This window comes from Oncorhynchus masou, chromosome 27, assembly GCF_036934945.1.
Source record: "Oncorhynchus masou masou isolate Uvic2021 chromosome 27, UVic_Omas_1.1, whole genome shotgun sequence".
In the NCBI taxonomy this organism is placed as follows: Eukaryota; Metazoa; Chordata; class Actinopteri; order Salmoniformes; family Salmonidae; genus Oncorhynchus; species Oncorhynchus masou.
In genome coordinates this window covers 7659467-7678770 of record NC_088238.1, presented here as the reverse complement: position 1 = coordinate 7678770, position 19304 = coordinate 7659467, and the positions used below count along the sequence as shown (strand labels likewise).

Sequence of the window (19304 nt, the reverse complement as noted above, 5' to 3'; positions counted from 1 at the left end):
GGTTTAAGACCAGGGTTAGGACCAGGGTTAAGACCAGGGTTAGGACCAGGTTCAGGGTTAGGACCAGGGTTAGGACCAGGGTTAAGACCATCGACCATATAGGGTTAGGACCAGGGTTAAGACCAGGGTTAAGACCAGGGTTAAGACCATAGACCATATAGGGTTAGGACCAGGGTTAGGACCAGGGTTAAGACCAGGGTTAAGACCATAGACCATATAGGGTTAGGACCAGGGTTAGGACCAGGGTTAAGACCAGGGTTAAGACCATAGACCATATAGGGTTAGGACCAGGGTTAGGACCAGGGTTAAGACCAGGGTTAAGACCAGGGTTAAGACCGTAGACAATATAGGGTTAGGACCAGGGTTAGGACCAGGGTTAAGACCAGGGTTAAGACCAGGGTTAAGACCATAGACCATATAGGGTTAGGACCGTTTAGAAATTACAGCATTTTTTGTACATAATCCCCCCATTTTAAGGGACCAAAAGTATTGGGACAAGTTCACTATTCACAGAAGTAGTAAAAAGTGAAGTATTTAGTCCCGTATCCATAGCAACGACAACATCAAGCTTGTGCCTCAAAGTGGTTGGATGCATTTCCTGTTTGTTTTGGTTGTGTTTCAGATTGTTTTGTGCCCAATAGAAATGAACGTTAAATAATGTATCGTGTGATTTCGGAGTCACTTTTAATTGTAAATAAGAATAGAATATGTTTCTAAACACGTCTAAATTCATGTGGACGTTACCATGGTTACGGACCGTCTTGAAAATGAATCTCGAAATAATGATGAGTGAGAAACTCATTCAAACTCATAGTCATTGTATCATTTCAAATACAAAGTGCTGGAGAACAGAGCCAGAACAACAACAATGAGCTCTTTTGGAGCTCGCTGTACGAAAGCATGGAGCTAGATAACAGGGTAGAGCTAGATAACAGTGTAGAGCTAGATAACAATTTAGAGCTAGATAACAGTTTAGAGCTAGATAACAGGGTAGAGCTAGATAACAGTTTAGAGCTAGATAACAGTTTAGAGCTAGATAACAGTGTAGAGCTAGATAACAGTGTAGAGCTAGATAACCGTGTAGAGCTAGATAACAGTGTAGAGCTAGATAACAGTTTAGAGCTAGATAACCGTGTAGAGCTAGATAACAGGGTAGAGCTAGATAACAGTGTAGAGCTAGATAACAGTTTAGAGCTAGATAACAGTTTAGAGCTAGATAACAGTGTAGAGCTAGATAACAGTGTAGAGCTAGATAACCGTGTAGAGCTAGATAACAGGGTAGAGCTAGATAACAGTGTAGAGCTAGATAACAGTTTAGAGCTAGATAACAGGGTAGAGCTAGATAACAGTTTAGAGCTAGATAACAGTTTAGAGCTAGATAACAGTGTAGAGCTAGATAACAGTGTAGAGCTAGATAACAGTGTAGAGCTAGATAACCGTGTAGAGCTAGATAACAGTGTAGAGCTAGATAACAGGGTAGAGCTAGATAACAGTGTAGAGCTACATAACAGTGTAGAGCTAGATAAATGTGTAGAGCTAGATAACAGTGTAGAGCTAGATAACAGTGTAGAGCTAGATAACAGTGTAGAGCTAGATAACAGGGTAGAGCTAGATAACAGTGTAGAGCTAGATAACAGTGTAGAGCTAGATAATAGGGTAGAGCTAGATAACAATGTAGAGCTAGATAACAGTGTAGAGCTAGATAAGTGTAAAGCTAGATAACAGTGTAGAGCTAGATAACAGTGTAGAGCTAGATAACAGTGTAGAGCCAGATAACAGGGTAGAGCTAGATAACAGTGTAGAGCTACATAACAGTGTAGAGCTAGATAAACGTGTAGAGCTAGATAACAGTGTAGAGCTAGATAACAGGGTAGAGCTAGATAACAGTGTAGAGCTAGATAACCGTGTAGAGCTAGATAACAGTGTAGAGCTAGATAACAGTTTAGAGCTAGATAACCGTGTAGAGCTAGATAACCGTGTAGAGCTAGATAACAGGGTAGAGCTAGATAACAGTGTAGAGCTAGATAACAGTTTAGAGCTAGATAACAGTTTAGAGCTAGATAACAGTTTAGAGCTAGATAACAGTGTAGAGCTAGATAACAGGGTAGAGCTAGATAACAGTGTAGAGCTAGATAACAGTTTAGAGCTAGATAACAGTTTGGAGCTAGATAACAGGGTAGAGCTAGATAACAGTGTAGAGCTAGATAACAGGGTAGAGCTAGATAACAGTGTAGAGCTAGATAACAGTGTAGAGCTACATAACAGTGTAGAGCTAGATAAACGTGTAGAGCTAGATAACAGTGTAGAGCTAGATAACAGGGTAGAGCTAGATAACAGTGTAGAGCTAGATAACAGGGTAGAGCTAGATAACAATGTAGAGCTAGATAACAGTGTAGAGCTAGATAAGTGTAAAGCTAGATAACAGTGTAGAGCTAGATAACAGTGTAGAGCTAGATAACAGTGTAGAGCTAGATAACAGTGTAGAGCTAGATAACAGTGTAGAGCCAGATAACAGGGTAGAGCTAGATAACAGTGTAGAGCTACATAACAGTGTAGAGCTAGATAAACGTGTAGAGCTAGATAACAGGGTAGAGCTAGATAACAGTGTAGAGCTAGATAACAGTGTAGAGCTAGATAATAGGATAGAGCTAGATAACAATGTAGAGCTAGATAACAAAGTAGGGCTAGATAACAGTGTAGAGCTAGATAACGGTGTAAAGCTAGATAACAGTGTAGAGCTAGATAACAGTGTAGAGCTAGATAACAGTGTAGAGCTAGATAACAGGGTAGAGCTAGATAACAGTGTAGAGCTAGATAACAGTGTAGAGCCAGATAACAGGGTAGAGCTAGATAACCGTGTAGAGCTAGATAACAGTGGAGAGCTACATAACAGTGTAGAGCTAGATAAACGTGTAGAGCTAGATAAACGTGTAGAGCTAGATAACAGTGTAGAGCTAGATAACAGGGTAGAGCTAGATAACAATGTAGAGCTAGATAACAGTGTAGAGCTAGATAACAGTGTAAAGCTAGATAACAGTGTAGAGCTAGATAACAGTGTAGAGCTAGATAACAGTGTGGAGCTAGATAACAGTGTGGTGCTAGATAACAGTGTGGAGCTAGATAACAGTGTGGAGCTAGATAACAGTGTAGAGCTAGATAACAGGGTAGAGCCAGATAACAGTGTAGAGCCAGATAACAGTTTAGAGCTAGATAACCGTGTAGAGCTACATAACAGTGTAGAGCTAGATAACAGTGTAGAGCTAGATAACAGTGTAGAGCTAGATAACAGGGTAGAGCTAGATAACAGTGTAGAGCTAGATAACAGTGTAGAGCTAGATAATAGGGTAGAGCTAGATAACAATGTAGAGCTAGATAACAGTGTAAAGCTAGATAACAGTGTGGAGCCAGATAACAGCGTGGAGCTAGATAACAGTGTGGAGCTAGATAACAGCGTGGAGCGAGATAACAGTGTAGAGCTAGGACAGGGAGGACCTAGAGATTGTGAGAGGACCAACAGAGAGAGAGGGGACCTAGTGAGAGAGAGGACATAGAGAGAGAGAGGGAGGACCTAGAGAGAGAGAGAGGACCTAGAGAGCGAGAGGAAGGAATAGAGAGAGAGAGGGAGGATCCAGAGAGAGAGAGAGGACCTAGAGAGAGAGAGGACCTAGAGAGAGAGAGGACCTAGAGAGAGAGAGGACCTAGAGAGAGAGAGAGGACCTAGAGAGAGATGACCTAGAGAGAGAGATGACCTAGAGAGAGAGAGAGGACCTAGAGAGAGAGGACCTAGAGAGAGAGGACCTAGATAGAGAGGACTTAGAGAGAGAGCGAGGACCTATAGAGAGAGAGATGACATAGAGAGAAAGAGGACCTAGAGAGAGAGAGAGAGAGAGGACCTAGAGAGAGAGAGAGGACCTAGAGAGAGAGGACTTCGATAGAGAGGACTTAGAGAAAGAGCGTGGACCTAGAGAGAGAGAGAGGACCTAGAGAGAGAGAGAGGACCTAGAGAGAGAGAGGTCTTAGAGAGAGAGAGGACCTAGAGAGAGAGAGGACCTAGATAGAGAGGACTTATAGAGAGAGAGAGAGGACCTAGAGAGAGAGATGACCTAGAGAGAGAGAGAGATGACCTAGAGAGAGAGAGAGGACCTAGAGAGAGAGAGAGGACCTAGAGAGAGAGCGAGGACCTAGAGAGAGAAAGAGAGGACCTAGAGAGAGAGGACCTAGAGAGAGAGGAGGACCTAGAGAGAGAGGACCTAGAGAGAGAGCGAGGACCTAGAGAGAGAGAGAGAGAGGACCTAGAGAGAGAGAGAGGACCTAGAGAGAGAGGACTTAGAGAGAGAGAGGACCTAGAGAGAGAGAGGACCTAGAGAGAGAGAGGACCTAGATAGAGAGGACTTATAGAGAGAGAGAGAGGACCTAGAGAGAGAGAGGACCTAGAGAGAGAGAGAGGACTTAGAGAGAGAGAGAGGACCTAGATAGAGAGGACCTAGAGAGAGAGAGATGACCTAGAGAGAGAGAGGACCTAGAGAGAGAGAGAGAGGACCTAGAGAGAGAGGACCTAGATAGAGAGGACTTAGAGAGAGAGAGAGAGGACCTAGATAGAGAGAGGACTTAGAGAGAAAGAGGACTTAGAGAGAGAGAGGACCTAGATAGAGATGACCTAGAGAGAGAGGACCTAGAGAGAGAGAGGACCTAGAGAGAGAGGACCTAGATAGAGAGGACCTAGAGAGAGTGAGGACCTAGAGAGAGAGGACTTAGAGAGAGAGAGGACCTAGATAGAGAGGACTTAGAGAGAGAGGACCTAGATAGAGAGGACTTAGAGAGAGAGGACCTAGAGAGAGAGGACCTAGAGAGAGAGAGGACCTAGAGAGAGAGAGATGACCTAGAGAGAGAGAGAGGACCTAGAGAGAGAGAGAGGACCTAGAGAGAGAGCGAGGACCTAGAGAGAGAGAGAGAGAGGACTTATAGAGAGAGAGAGAGGACCTAGAGAGAGATGACCTAGAGAGAGATGACATAGAGAGAGAGAGGACCTAGAGAGAGAGAGAGGACCTAGATAGAGAGGACCTAGAGAGAGAGAGATGACCTAGAGAGAGAGGACCTAGAGAGAGAGAGAGGACCTAGATAGAGAGGACCTAGATAGAGAGGACTTAGAGAGTGAGGACCTAGAGAGAGAGAGGACTTAGAGAGAGAGAGAGGACCTAGATAGAGAGAGGACTTAGAGAGAGAGAGAGGACCTAGATAGAGAGGACTTAGAGAGAGAGAGGACCTCGATAGAGAGGACCTTGAGAGAGAGAGATGACCTAGAGAGAGAGATGACCTAGAGAGAGAGAGAGGACCTAGAGAGAGAGGTCTTAGAGAGAGAGAGGACCTCAATAGAGAGGACATAGAGAGAGAGAGAGATGACCTAGAGAGAGAGAGGTCCTAGAGAGAGAGAGAGGACCTAGAGAGAGAGGACCTAGATAAAGAGGACTTAGAGAGTGAGGACCTAGAGAGAGAGAGGACTTAGAAAGAGAGAGAGGACCTAGATAGAGAGGACTTAGAGAGAGAGAGGACCTCGATAGAGAGGACCTTGAGAGAGAGAGAGGACCTAGAGAGAGAGAAGACTTAGAGAGAGAGGACCTAGAGAGAGAGAGAGGACCTAGAGAGAGAGAGGACCTAGAGAGAGCGAGGACCTAGAGAGAGAGAGGGAGGACCTAGAGAGAGAGAGAGGACCTAGAGAGAGAGAGAGGACCTAGAGAGAGAGAGAGGACCTAGAGAGAGAGAGAGGACCTAGAGAGAGAGAGAGGACCTAGAGAGAGAGCGAGGACCTAGAGAGAGAGAGAGGACCTAGAGAGAGAGAGAGGACCTAGAGAGAGAGCGAGGACCTAGAGAGAGAGAGAGAGGACCTAGAGAGAGAGAGAGGACCTAGAGAGAGAGAGGACTTAGAGAGAGAGAGGACCTAGAGAGAGAGGACCTAGAGAGAGAGAGGACCTAGATAGAGAGGACTTATAGAGAGAGAGAGAGGACCTAGAGAGAGAGAGGACCTAGAGAGAGAGAGGACTTAGAGAGAGAGAGAGGACCTAGATAGAGAGGACCTAGAGAGAGAGAGAGATGACCTAGAGAGAGAGAGGACCTAGAGAGAGAGAGAGGACCTAGAGAGAGAGGACCTAGATAGAGAGGACTTAGAGAGAGAGAGAGAGGACCTAGATAGAGAGAGGACTTAGAGAGAAAGAGGACTTAGAGAGAGAGAGAGGACCTAGATAGAGATGACCTAGAGAGAGAGAGAGGACCTAGAGAGAGAGAGGACCTAGAGAGAGAGGACCTAGATAGAGAGGACTTAGAGAGTGAGGACCTAGAGAGAGAGAGGACTTAGAGAGAGAGAGGACCTAGATAGAGAGAGGACTTAGAGAGAGAGAGGACCTAGATAGAGAGGACTTAGAGAGAGAGAGGACCTCGATAGAGAGAGAGGACCTAGAGAGAGAGAGGACCTAGAGAGAGAGAGAGGACCTAGAGAGAGAGAGATGACCTAGAGAGAGAGAGAGGACCTAGAGAGAGAGAGAGGACCTAGAGAGAGAGCGAGGACCTAGAGAGAGAGAGAGAGAGGACTTATAGAGAGAGAGAGAGGACCTAGAGAGAGAGATGACCTAGAGAGAGATGACATAGAGAGAGAGAGGACCTAGAGAGAGAGAGAGGACTTAGAGAGAGAGGACCTAGATAGAGAGGACCTAGAGAGAGAGAGAGGACCTAGAGAGAGAGAGGACCTAGAGAGAGAGAGAGGACCTAGATAGAGAGGACCTAGATAGAGAGGACTTAGAGAGTGAGGACCTAGAGAGAGAGAGGACTTAGAGAGAGAGAGAGGACCTAGATAGAGAGAGGACTTAGAGAGAGAGAGAGAGGACCTAGATAGAGAGGACTTAGAGAGAGAGAGAGGACCTCGATAGAGAGGACCTTGAGAGAGAGAGATGACCTAGAGAGAGAGATGACCTAGAGAGAGAGAGAGGACCTAGAGAGAGAGGTCTTAGAGAGAGAGAGGACCTCAATAGAGAGAGAGAGAGATGACCTAGAGAGAGAGAGGTCCTAGAGAGAGAGAGAGGACCTAGAGAGAGAGGACCTAGATAAAGAGGACTTAGAGAGTGAGGACCTAGAGAGAGAGAGGACTTAGAGAGAGAGAGAGGACCTAGATAGAGAGAGGACCTAGATAGAGAGGACTTAGAGAGAGAGAGGACCTCGATAGAGAGGACCTTGAGAGAGAGAGAGGACCTAGAGAGAGAGAAGACTTAGAGAGAGAGAGGACCTAGAGAGAGAGAGAGAGGACCTAGAGAGAGAGAGGACCTAGAGAGAGAGAGAGAGGACTTAGAGAGAGAGAGAGGACCTAGAGAGAGAGAGAGAGGACCTAGAGAGAGAGAGAGAGGACCTAGAGAGAGAGAGAGGACCTAGAGAGAGAGAGAGGACCTAGAGAGAGAGAGGACCTAGAGAGAGAGAGGACCGAGAGAGAGAGAGGACTTAGAGAGAGAGAGGACTTAGAGAGAGAGAGGACTTAGAGAGAGAGGGAGGACTTAGAGAGAGAGAGGACCTAGAGAGAGAGAGGACCTAGAGAGAGAGAGGACTTAGAGAGAGAGAGAGGACTTAGAGAGAGAGAGGGAGTGGAGAACTATCTCTCCGTGTTGAGAGGGCATCCCACTTCAGACGGACTGTAGCCCAGCTGTGAGTTCCTCTCCATCAGACCAGGAGCGTTAAAAGAGAAGCCCTGCTCATTTGAAACTCAGAGGGTCTTCGCTACAGTTTCCTCACACATTCAGATCAGATCAGGGCAGCTGCTGAGAGCTGGAGACTCTTTGAGGAAGAAGAACCGACTGAGCGTCTGAATAAAGTAGAACAAATCTACAATCCCTACTTGGTTTAACTACTTGGAGAGTTGAATATTGGTTAATATAACACATGAAGATGTTTCCTCTGTTGAAAGCTGACCAGGGCTGTTTCCTCAAAGCATCTCAGAGTGCGATTGCTGAACCAGGATCTGATCTCTTATTCATTATGATTTAGTAGGATTTAATTTGTATTTTTAATTTAACATTTATTTAACTAGGAAAGTTAGTTTAAGAATAAATTCTGTTTCACAATGACGGCCTACACCGGCCAAGCCTGGAATGAAGGGAGCCAGGAGGAGAAACGCTTAACTCTGCTCCCAGTGACTATGGGTGGTGGGAGGAGCCAGGAGGAGAAACGCTTAACTCTCCTCCCAGTGACTATGGGTGGTGGGAGGAGCCAGGAGGAGAAACCCTTCACTCTCCTCCCAGTGACTATGGGTGGTGGGAGGAGCCAGAGGAGAAACCCTTCACTCTCGTCCCAGTGACTATGGGTGGTGGGAGGAGCCAGGAGGAGAAACGCTTAACTCTCCTCCCAGTGACTACGGGTGGTGGGAGGAGCCAGGAGGAGAAACGCTTAACTCTCGTCCCAGTGACTATGGGTGGTGGGAGGAGCCAGAGGAGAAACGCTTGACTCTCGTCCCAGTGACTATGGGTGGTGGGAGGAGCCAGAGGAGAAACCCTTAACTCTCCTCCCAGTGACTATGGGTGGTGGGAGGAGCCAGAGGAGAAACCCTTAACTCTCCTCCCAGTGACTATGGGTGGTGGGAGGAGCCAGAGGAGAAACCCTTAACTCTCGTCCCAGTGACTATGGGTGGTGGGAGGAGCCAGGAGGAGAAACCCTTAACTCTCCTCCCAGTGACTATGGGTGGTGGGAGGAGCCAGGAGGAGAAACGCTTAACTCTCCTCCCAGTGACTATGGGTGGTGGGAGGAGCCAGAGGAGAAACGCTTAACTCTCCTCCCAGTGACTATGGGTGGTGGGAGGAGCCAGAGGAGAAACGCTTAACTCTCCTCCCAGTGACTATGGGTGGTGGGAGGAGCCAAGCTTAACTCTCGTCCCAGTGACTATGGGTGGTGGGAGGAGCCAGAGGAGAAACCCTTAACTCTCGTCCCAGTGACTATGGGTGGTGGGAGGAGCCAGAGGAGAAACGCTTAACTCTCCTCCCAGTGACTATGGGTGGTGGGAGGAGCCAAGCTTAACTCTCGTCCCAGTGACTATGGGTGGTGGGAGGAGCCAGAGGAGAAACCCTTAACTCTCCTCCCAGTGACTATGGGTGGTGGGAGGAGCCAGAGGAGAAACCCTTAACTCTCGTCCCAGTGACTATGGGTGGTGGGAGGAGCCAGAGGAGAAACGCTTAACTCTCCTCCCAGTGACTATGGGTGGTGGGAGGAGCCAGAGGAGAAACGCTTAACTCTCCTCCCAGTGACTATGGGTGGTGGGAGGAGCCAGAGGAGAAACCGCTTAACTCTCCTCCCAGTGACTATGGGTGGTGGGAGGAGCCAGGAGGAGAAACCCTTAACTCTCCTCCCAGTGACTATGGGTGGTGGGAGGAGCCAAGCTTAACTCTCGTCCCAGTGACTATGGGTGGTGGGAGGAGCCAGAGGAGAAACCCTTAACTCTCGTCCCAGTGACTATGGGTGGTGGGAGGAGCCAGAGGAGAAACGCTTAACTCTCCTCCCAGTGACTATGGGTGGTGGGAGGAGCCAGAGGAGAAACGCTTAACTCTCCTCCCAGTGACTATGGGTGGTGGGAGGAGCCAGAGGAGAAACCGCTTAACTCTCCTCCCAGTGACTATGGGTGGTGGGAGGAGCCAGGAGGAGAAACCCTTAACTCTCCTCCCAGTGACTATGGGTGGTGGGAGGAGCCAGAGGAGAAACCCTTAACTCTCCTCCCAGTGACTATGGGTGGTGGGAGGAGCCAGAGGAGAAACCCTTAACTCTCCTCCCAGTGACTATGGGTGGTGGGAGGAGCCAGAGGAGAAACGCTTAACTCTCCTCCCAGTGACTATGGGTGGTGGGAGGAGCCAGAGGAGAAACCCTTAACTCTCCTCCCAGTGACTATGGGTGGTGGGAGGAGCCAGAGGAGAAACGCTTAACTCTCCTCCCAGTGACTATGGGTGGTGGGAGGAGCCAGAGGAGAAACGCTTAACTCTCCTCCCAGTGACTATGGGTGGTGGGAGGAGCCAGGAGGAGAAACCCTTAACTCTCCTCCCAGTGACTATGGGTGGTGGGAGGAGCCAGGAGGAGAAACCCTTAACTCTCCTCCCAGTGACTATGGGTGGTGGGAGGAGCCAGGAGGAGAAACCCTTAACTCTCCTCCCAGTGACTATGGGTGGTGGGAGGAGCCAGAGGAGAAACGCTTAACTCTCCTCCCAGTGACTATGGGTGGTGGGAGGAGCCAGAGGAGAAACCCTTAACTCTCCTCCCAGTGACTATGGGTGGTGGGAGGAGCCAGAGGAGAAACGCTTAACTCTCCTCCCAGTGACTATGGGTGGTGGGAGGAGCCAGAGGAGAAACCCTTAACTCTCCTCCCAGTGACTATGGGTGGTGGGAGGAGCCAGGAGGAGAAACCCTTAACTCTCCTCCCAGTGACTATGGGTGGTGGGAGGAGCCAGGAGGAGAAACCCTTAACTCTCCTCCCAGTGACTATGGGTGGTGGGAGGAGCCAGAGGAGAAACGCTTAACTCTCCTCCCAGTGACTATGGGTGGTGGGAGGAGCCAGAGGAGAAACCCTTAACTCTCCTCCCAGTGACTATGGGTGGTGGGAGGAGCCAGGAGGAGAAACCCTTAACTCTCCTCCCAGTGACTATGGGTGGTGGGAGGAGCCAGGAGGAGAAACCCTTAACTCTCCTCCCAGTGACTATGGGTGGTGGGAGGAGCCAGGAGGAGAAACCCTTGACTCTCCTCCCAGTGACTATGGGTGGTGGGAGGAGCCAGAGGAGAACCCCTTGACTCTCCTCCCAGTGACTATGGGTGGTGGGAGGAGCCAGGAGGAGAAACCCTTGACTCTCCTCCCAGTGACTATGGGTGGTGGGAGGAGCCAGAGGAGAAACCCTTAACTCTCGTCCCAGTGACTATGGGTGGTGGGAGGAGCCAGAGGAGAACCCCTTAACTCTCCTCCCAGTGACTATGGGTGGTGGGAGGAGCCAGGAGGAGAAACCCTTAACTCTCCTCCCAGTGACTATGGGTGGTGGGAGGAGCCAGGAGGAGAAACCCTTGACTCTCCTCCCAGTGACTATGGGTGGTGGGAGGAGCCAGGAGGAGAAACCCTTAACTCTCCTCCCAGTGACTATGGGTGGTGGGAGGAGCCAGGAGGAGAACCCCTTGACTCTCCTCCCAGTGACTATGGGTGGTGGGAGGAGCCAGAGGAGAAACCCTTAACTCTCGTCCCAGTGACTATGGGTGGTGGGAGGAGCCAGAGGAGAACCCCTTAACTCTCCTCCCAGTGACTATGGGTGGTGGGAGGAGCCAGGAGGAGAAACCCTTAACTCTCCTCCCAGTGACTATGGGTGGTGGGAGGAGCCAGGAGGAGAAACCCTTGACTCTCCTCCCAGTGACTATGGGTGGTGGGAGGAGCCAGGAGGAGAAACCCTTAACTCTCCTCCCAGTGACTATGGGTGGTGGGAGGAGCCAGGAGGAGAACCCCTTAACTCTCCTCCCAGTGACTATGGGTGGTGGGAGGAGCCAGGAGGAGACGCGTAGCTAAAGTGACAGATACACTCTGCCTGCAACACATTAATATGGGAAGCTCTTTGAGTGTGTGTGTGTGTGTGTGTGTGTGTGTGTGTGTGTGTGTGTGTGTGTGTGTGGGTGTGTTGTTTAAACACTCTGACAACATTAGTAATAACAGTGAAGGAACCTGATTATCTCTGTTTCATTACAACTTCAATTAGAAATATTTAGTTCCTCGTTCAAACAAATAATTAACGGAACCAAACAGACACTAGACACATAGGGCGCATCCCAAATTACACCTCCCTTTTCCCCTTTCTAGTGCACTACTTTTGACCAGGTAGGCCCCTCTAAAGGGAATAGGGGGCCATTTGAGAGACATGGAAACAGATGAATCAGTAAACATGGAGGCCTGATGTCAGTTTGAACCCCCCCCACTCTGTGAGCCGATTGGTTCATCACGTCCTCGGGGTGGGGACGCGTTGGTTGTTAAATGGTCTGAATGAACAAACAAAGCGTTTCATTTGTTCCAATTAAAGTAATCTAAGCCTAATATGCGTACAGAGTAGTAGCTCTGTGATGATTGGCCGTGGGGTCTCCTGCTGCATTGCACTAGTTGAAGGGAGCTGAGAGAACTCTTTCAGGAAACAGAGTGGTGAGAAGGACTGTGTTATCTCCAGTGGCCTGGGTTTACACAGGAAGCACAATTCTTTTGGAAGGTCCGTCTTTTGACCAATCCCATCACATCTTTTCACATTCAATTATTTTTCAGCTCCGATCTGATTGGTCAAAAGATAAATTAGTGAGAAGGGGAAAAAAAAGAGATTTGGGCTGCCTGTGTTTTAACCTAAACATTCTGTTGTAGTTCTAATTCTACATTAAAAATTCTACTCATTTTTAATTAGTACCAGTCAAGCCCATAGGGGCTTGGATCTGTCTCCATGTTCTGTTCTGTCAGACATCATACTGACTTCATCAACTCCATCATTCAGTCAGTGAGACTGGGAGGAATGAATCAACCATGTGCTGTTCTGTCAGACATCAACTCCATCATCCAGTCAGTGAGACTGGGAGGAATGAATCAACCATGTGCTGTTCTGTCAGACATCAACTCCATCATTCAGTCAGTGAGACTGGGAGGAATGAATCAACCATGTGCTGTTCTGTCAGACATCAACTCCATCATCCAGTCAGTGAGACTGGGAGGAATGAATCAACCATGTGCTGTTCTGTCAGACATCAACTCCATCATCCAGTCAGTGAGACTGGGAGGAATGAATCAACCATGTGCTGTTCTGTCAGACATCAACTCCATCATTCAGTCAGTGAGACTGGGAGGAATGAATCAACCATGTGCTGTTCTGTCAGACATCAACTCCATCATCCAGTCAGTGGGACTGGGAGGAATGAATCAACCATGTGCTGTTCTGTCAGACATCAACTCCATCATCCAGTCAGTGGGACTGGGAGGAATGAATCAACCATGTGCTGTTCTGTCAGACATCTGTGGGACAGACATCAACCATGTGCTGTTCTGTCAGACATCAACTCCATCATCCAGTCAGTGAGACTGGGAGGAATGAATCAACCATGTGCTGTTCTGTCAGACATCAACTCCATCATCCAGTCAGTGAGACTGGGAGGAATGAATCAACCATGTGCTGTTCTGTCAGACATCAACTCCATCATCCAGTCAGTGAGACTGGGAGGAATGAATCAACCATGTGCTGTTCTGTCAGACATCAACTCCATCATCCAGTCAGTGGGACTGGGAGGAATGAATCATTGAATACGTCTTGCAATTGAAGCTGAATTTTTTTTTTTTTAATTTCTGTCGCTATTTTTGATAAATGATTAATGTAATTCAATTTCCTGGAAATAGAAGGAACATGTGTATTGATAATGACTAACCGACTAACGAAGAGGTTGATTCAGTGTTTTTCACTAGCAGAGAGGTTGGGTCAGTGGTTTTGACTAGCAGAGAGGTTGGGTCAGTGGTTTTGACTAGCAGACAGGTTGGTATAGTGGTTTTGACTAACAGAGAGGTTGGTTCACTGGTTTTGACTACTATAGAGGTTGGTACAGTGGTTTTGACTAACAGAGAGGTTGGGTCAGTGGTTTTGACTAACAGAGAGGTTGGGTCAGTGGTTTTGACTAGCAAAGAGTTTGGTAGAGTGGTTTTCACTAACAGAGAGGGTGGTACAGTGGTTTTGACTAACAGTGTGTGTGTGTGTGTGTGTCCAGTGTGTACGCACTACCTGAGTTGTCCTCGTCCTTGCGGATCTTGAGCTTGACCAGTTCTTCACACTGCTGGAGAATCTGAACAGCGTCTTCCATGGAGCAGTTGTCCAGCCGGATGTTATCGATGGCCAGCAGCTTGTCCCCCAGCTCCAGAGTCCCAGTCCTGGGGAGAGGAACACACAGACCAGGGTTTAGAGGTGACCAGCAGCTTGTCCCCCTGCTCCAGAGTCCCAGTCCTGGGGAGAGGAACACACAGACCAGGGTTTAGAGGTGACCAGCAGCTTGTCCCCCAGCTCCAGAGTCCCAGTCCTGGGGAGAGGAACACACAGACCAGGGTTTAGAGGTGACCAGCAGCTTGTCCCCCAGCTCCAAAGTCCCAGTCCTGGGGAGAGGAACACACAGACCAGGGTTTAGAGGTGACCAGCAGCTTGTCCCCCAGCTCCAGAGTCCCAGTCCTGGGGAGAGGAACACACAGACCAGGGTTTAGAGGTGACCAGCAGCTTGTCCCCCAGCTCCAGAGTCCCAGTCCTGGGGAGAGGAACACACAGACCAGGGTTTAGAGGTGACCAGCAGCTTGTCCCCCAGCTCCAGAGTCCCAGTCCTGGGGAGAGGAACACACAGACCAGGGTTTAGAGGTGACCAGCAGCTTGTCCCCCAGCTCCAGAGTCCCAGTCCTGGGGAGAGGAACACACAGACCAGGGTTTAGAGGTGACCAGCAGCTTGTCCCCCTGCTCCAGAGTCCCAGTCCTGGGGAGAGGAACACACAGACCAGGGTTTAGAGGTGACCAGCAGCTTGTCCCCCAGCTCCAGAGTCCCAGTCCTGGGGAGAGGAACACACAGACCAGGGTTTAGAGGTGACCAGCAGCTTGTCCCCTGCTCCAGAGTCCCAGTCCTGGGGAGAGGAACACACAGACCAGGGTTTAGAGGTGACCAGCAGCTTGTCCCCCAGCTCCAGAGTCCCAGTCCTGGGGAGAGGAACACACAGACCAGGGTTTAGAGGTGACCAGCAGCTTGTCCCCCAGCTCCAAAGTCCCAGTCCTGGGGAGAGGAACACACAGACCAGGGTTTAGAGGTGACCAGCAGCTTGTCCCCCAGCTCCAGAGTCCCAGTCCTGGGGAGAGGAACACACAGACCAGGGTTTAGAGGTGACCAGCAGCTTGTCCCCCAGCTCCAGAGTCCCAGTCCTGGGGAGAGGAACACACAGACCAGGGTTTAGAGGTGACCAGCAGCTTGTCCCCCAGCTCCAGAGTCCCAGTCCTGGGGAGAGGAACACACAGACCAGGGTTTAGAGGTGACCAGCAGCTTGTCCCCCAGCTCCAGAGTCCCAGTCCTGGGGAGAGGAACACACAGACCAGGGTTTAGAGGTGACCAGCAGCTTGTCCCCCAGCTCCAGAGTCCCAGTCCTGGGGAGAGGAACACACAGACCAGGGTTTAGAGGTGACCAGCAGCTTGTCCCCCAGCTCCAGAGTCCCAGTCCTGGGGAGAGGAACACACAGACCAGGGTTTAGAGGTGACCAGCAGCTTGTCCCCCAGCTCCAGAGTCCCAGTCCTGGGGAGAGGAACACACAGACCAGGGTTTAGAGGTGACCAGCAGCTTGTCCCCCTGCTCCAGAGTCCCAGTCCTGGGGAGAGAAACACACAGACCAGGGTTTGGAGGTGACCAGGACTGTCTTCAGTCCTATATTCTACAGTGTGTACTATTCTATGTGTAAATGTGGTCAGTTGATAAGACTGGCTACAACATCAGTTCGGTGTTGCTCACATGCTGTTCTTTCACAACATAAACACTGACCTGAATTGATGTCGTGTGGAAACATCCATTACTCATCATGCGTCCACATACTGTACACAGTCATAGTTATCACCAACACACAGACAGAATCCTAATCCAGAACCCCCCCCCCCCCCCCCATAGACAGATACGCAGATGTAATGCATGTTTAACTCTGTCAGAGACTCAGAGTTATGTTGACAGGAGGCCTGACAGAGACAAGCTACTGAAATGACAGAGTTATGTTAGCAGGAGGCCTGACAGAGACACGCTACTGAAATGAGACTCACAGAGCCCTGTTGACAGGAGGCCTGACAGAGACACGCTGCTGAAATGAGACTCACAGAGACCCGTTGACAGGAGGCCTGACAGAGACACGCTGATGAAATGAGACTCACAGAGACCTGTTGACAGGAGGCCTGACAGAGACACGCTGATGAAATGAGACTCACAGAGACCCGTTGACAGGAGGCCTGACAGAGACAAGCTACTGAAATGAGACTCACAGAGACCTGTTGACAGGAGGCCTGACAGAGACACGCTACTGAAATGAGACTCACAGAGACCTGTTGACAGGAGGCCTAACAGAGACACGCTGATGAAATGAGACTCACAGAGACCTGTTGACAGGAGGCCTGACAGAGACACGCTGATGAAATGAGACTCACAGAGACCTGTTGACAGGAGGCCTGACAGAGACACGCTGATGAAATGAGACTCACAGAGACCTGTTGACAGGAGGCCTGACAGAGACACGCTACTGAAATGAGACTCACAGAGACCTGTTGACAGGAGGCCTGACAGAGACACGCTACTGAAATGAGACTCACAGAGACCCGTTGATAGGAGGCCTGACAGAGACACGCTACTGAAATGAGACTCACAGAGACCTGTTGACAGGAGGCCTGACAGAGACACGCTGATGAAATGAGACGCACAGAGACCTGTTGACAGGAGGCCTGACAGAGACAAGCTGATGAAATGAGACGCACAGAGACCTGTTGACAGGGAACATAGTGCACTACATAGGGAATAGGGTGCCATTTGGAATGCAGGGCAAGCAGTCATCAGTTTGCTCCCTTCCCTCCCTTCACCATGACAACACTTCCCTCCCTTCACCATGACAACACAGAGGCAGAATACAGAATACTGTTCAGTTGTCCTCATTCCTCATTCTGGAACAACATTTTATATTCCAATGTAATCCAGAGAAAGAAAGTCATTATTAAAATGACCAATAATCTCTGTTTTTTTTTTTTTTTGTTTTTTACTAATGTCCAAAATGACTAAATCCTGAAAGGTATAAGGGACAACACCTGCCCAATTTACCTGAAAGACAGGTCATCGTTACGGTAAATACCCTAGTACAAGAGCATAGGATGTTTATTAACGTACCTCCTCTAATAGAGCAGCATAATATAAACTAGAATCACATCATAACTCCCCAGTGCCTTTCCTCTGTCTCCTTGACAGGGGTAACTAATACCTAGATATAACAGGACTGGGTGCTTCTCCTCTGGCTCCTTGACAGGGGTAACTAATACCTAGATAGAACAGGACTGGGTGCCTTGTCTCTGTCTCCCTGACAGGGGTAACTAATACCTAGAAATAACAGGACTGGGTGCCTTGTCTCTGTCTCCCTGACAGGGGTAACTAATACCTAGATATAACAGGACTGGGTGCCTCTCCTCTGTCTCCTTGACAGGGGTAACTAATACCTAGATAGAACAGGACTGGGTGCCTTGTCTCTGTCTCCCTGACAGGGGTAACTAATACCTAGAAATAACAGGACTGGGTGCCTTGTCTCTGTCTCCCTGACAGGGGTAACTAATACCTAGAAATAACAGGACTGGGTGCCTTGTCTCTGTCTCCCTGACAGGGGTAACTAATACCTAGATATAACAGGACTGGGTGCCTCTCCTCTGTCTCCTTGACAGGGGTAACTAATACCTAGATAGAACAGGACTGGGTGCCTCTCCTCTGTCTCCTTGACAGGGGTAACTAATACCTAGATAGAACAGGACTGGGTGCCTCTCCTCTGGCTCCTTGACAGGGGTAACTAATACCTAGATATAACAGGACTGGGTGCCTCTCCTCTGGCTCCTTGACAGGGGTAACTAATACCTAGATAGAACAGGACTGGGTGCCTTGTCTCTGTCTCCCTGACAGGGGTAACTAATACCTAGAAATAACAGGACTGGGTGCCTTGTCTCTGTCTCCCTGACAGGGGTAACTAATACCTAGATATAACAGGACTGGGTGCCTCTCCTCTGTCTCCTTGACAGGGGTAACTAATACCTAGATAGAACAGGACTGGGTGCCTCTCCTCTGTCTCCTTGACAGGGGTAACTAATACCTAGATAGAACAGGACTGGGTGCCTCTCCTCTGGCTCCTTGACAGGGGTAACTAATACCTAGATATAACAGGACTGGGTGCCTCTCCTCTGTCTCCCTGACAGGGGTAACTAATACCTAGATATAACAGGACAGGTTGCTTTGGGGAGAGAATCATAATCACTGATTAGTGCATAACCCAATTCCTCTCATCTTCCTCTCAGCATAATTACCAGACCTGCATCCCAAATGGAACCCTATTCTCTATATAGTGTCCTAGTTTTGACCAGAGCCCATAGGGAATAGGTGCCAATAGGGCCACAGCCCAAGGTAAACATATGTGTTGGTTGCGTAAGGCCTGGCAAAACGAGGGCAGAGACAGAATGTGGGTTAATTAGTTAGAGCCCTGGTGGTAAACAGAATGCAGCGTCGCCTTGGTAACGGGTCTGGATGTAAACACGGAGAACACCCAGCCCAGTTACTGCAGAAGGAGGAGGGGTTTAAAACTACGTCTCTGTCTGTAGGTTGTGTGTGTGTGTGTGTGTTTGTGTGTGTGTGTGTATTTGTGTTCTCCACACAACTTGTAGCGACTGCTACCCCTCTACCCCTCTACCCCTCCCCCCAGCTGAGAATTCCCTCTCTCTGTGCAAAGTCGTGAACAGCCGTTTCCACTTTGGGGGATTTCATTGAAGAACCTTGTCCGCTGCTTCCCACAACGAGATGACAACATCCGTTAGTTAGCTAGCGACTCGTCAAGCTGGCCCACTTCAGTTGAGAGGTTCAATCGACTGTGTGTGTGACGTCTCATGATGTTTTTTATTATGTGGGGTAATGGCCCCCTGGGGGTCGTACCACAGAGCAGGGAGCCTGGCCACTGAACATCGGAATATCGGAACACGGAGCCTGGCCACTGAACATCGGAATATCGGAACACGGAGCCTGGCCACTGAACATCGGAATATCGGAACACGGAGCCTGGCCACTGAACATCGGAATATCGGAACACGGAGCCTGGCCACTGAACATCGGAATATCGGAACACGGAGCCTGGCCACTGAACATTGGAACACGGAGCCTGGCCACTGAACATCGGAATATCGGAACACGGAGCCTGGCCACTGAACATCGGAACACGGAGCCTGGCCACTGAACATCGGAACACGGAGCCTGGCCACTGAACATCGGAACACGGAGCCTGGCTACTGAACATCGGAACACGGAGCCTGGCCACTGAACATCGGAACACGGAGCAGGGAGCCTGGCCACTGAACATCGGAACACGGAGCCTGGCCACTGAACATCGGAACACGGAGCCTGGCCACTGAACATCGGAATATCGGAACACAGAGCCTGGCCACTGAACATCGGAATATCGGAACACGGAGCCTGGCCACTGAACATCGGAATATCGGAACACGGAGCCTGGCCACTGAACATCGGAACA

At 49.4% G+C, this 19304-nt stretch overlaps 1 protein-coding gene across 1 annotated transcript in view; it reads right to left on the bottom strand.

Annotated features, from left to right (window-relative positions):
* The window catches only part of LOC135516572 (glutamate receptor-interacting protein 1-like), a 233758-nt gene that overhangs the window by 32266 nt on the left and 182188 nt on the right, over positions 1–19304 (bottom strand). Inside the window, 1 exon segment of the mRNA XM_064940922.1 lies at positions 13773–13918. Coding sequence (XP_064796994.1) covers positions 13773–13918 — 146 coding nt within the window.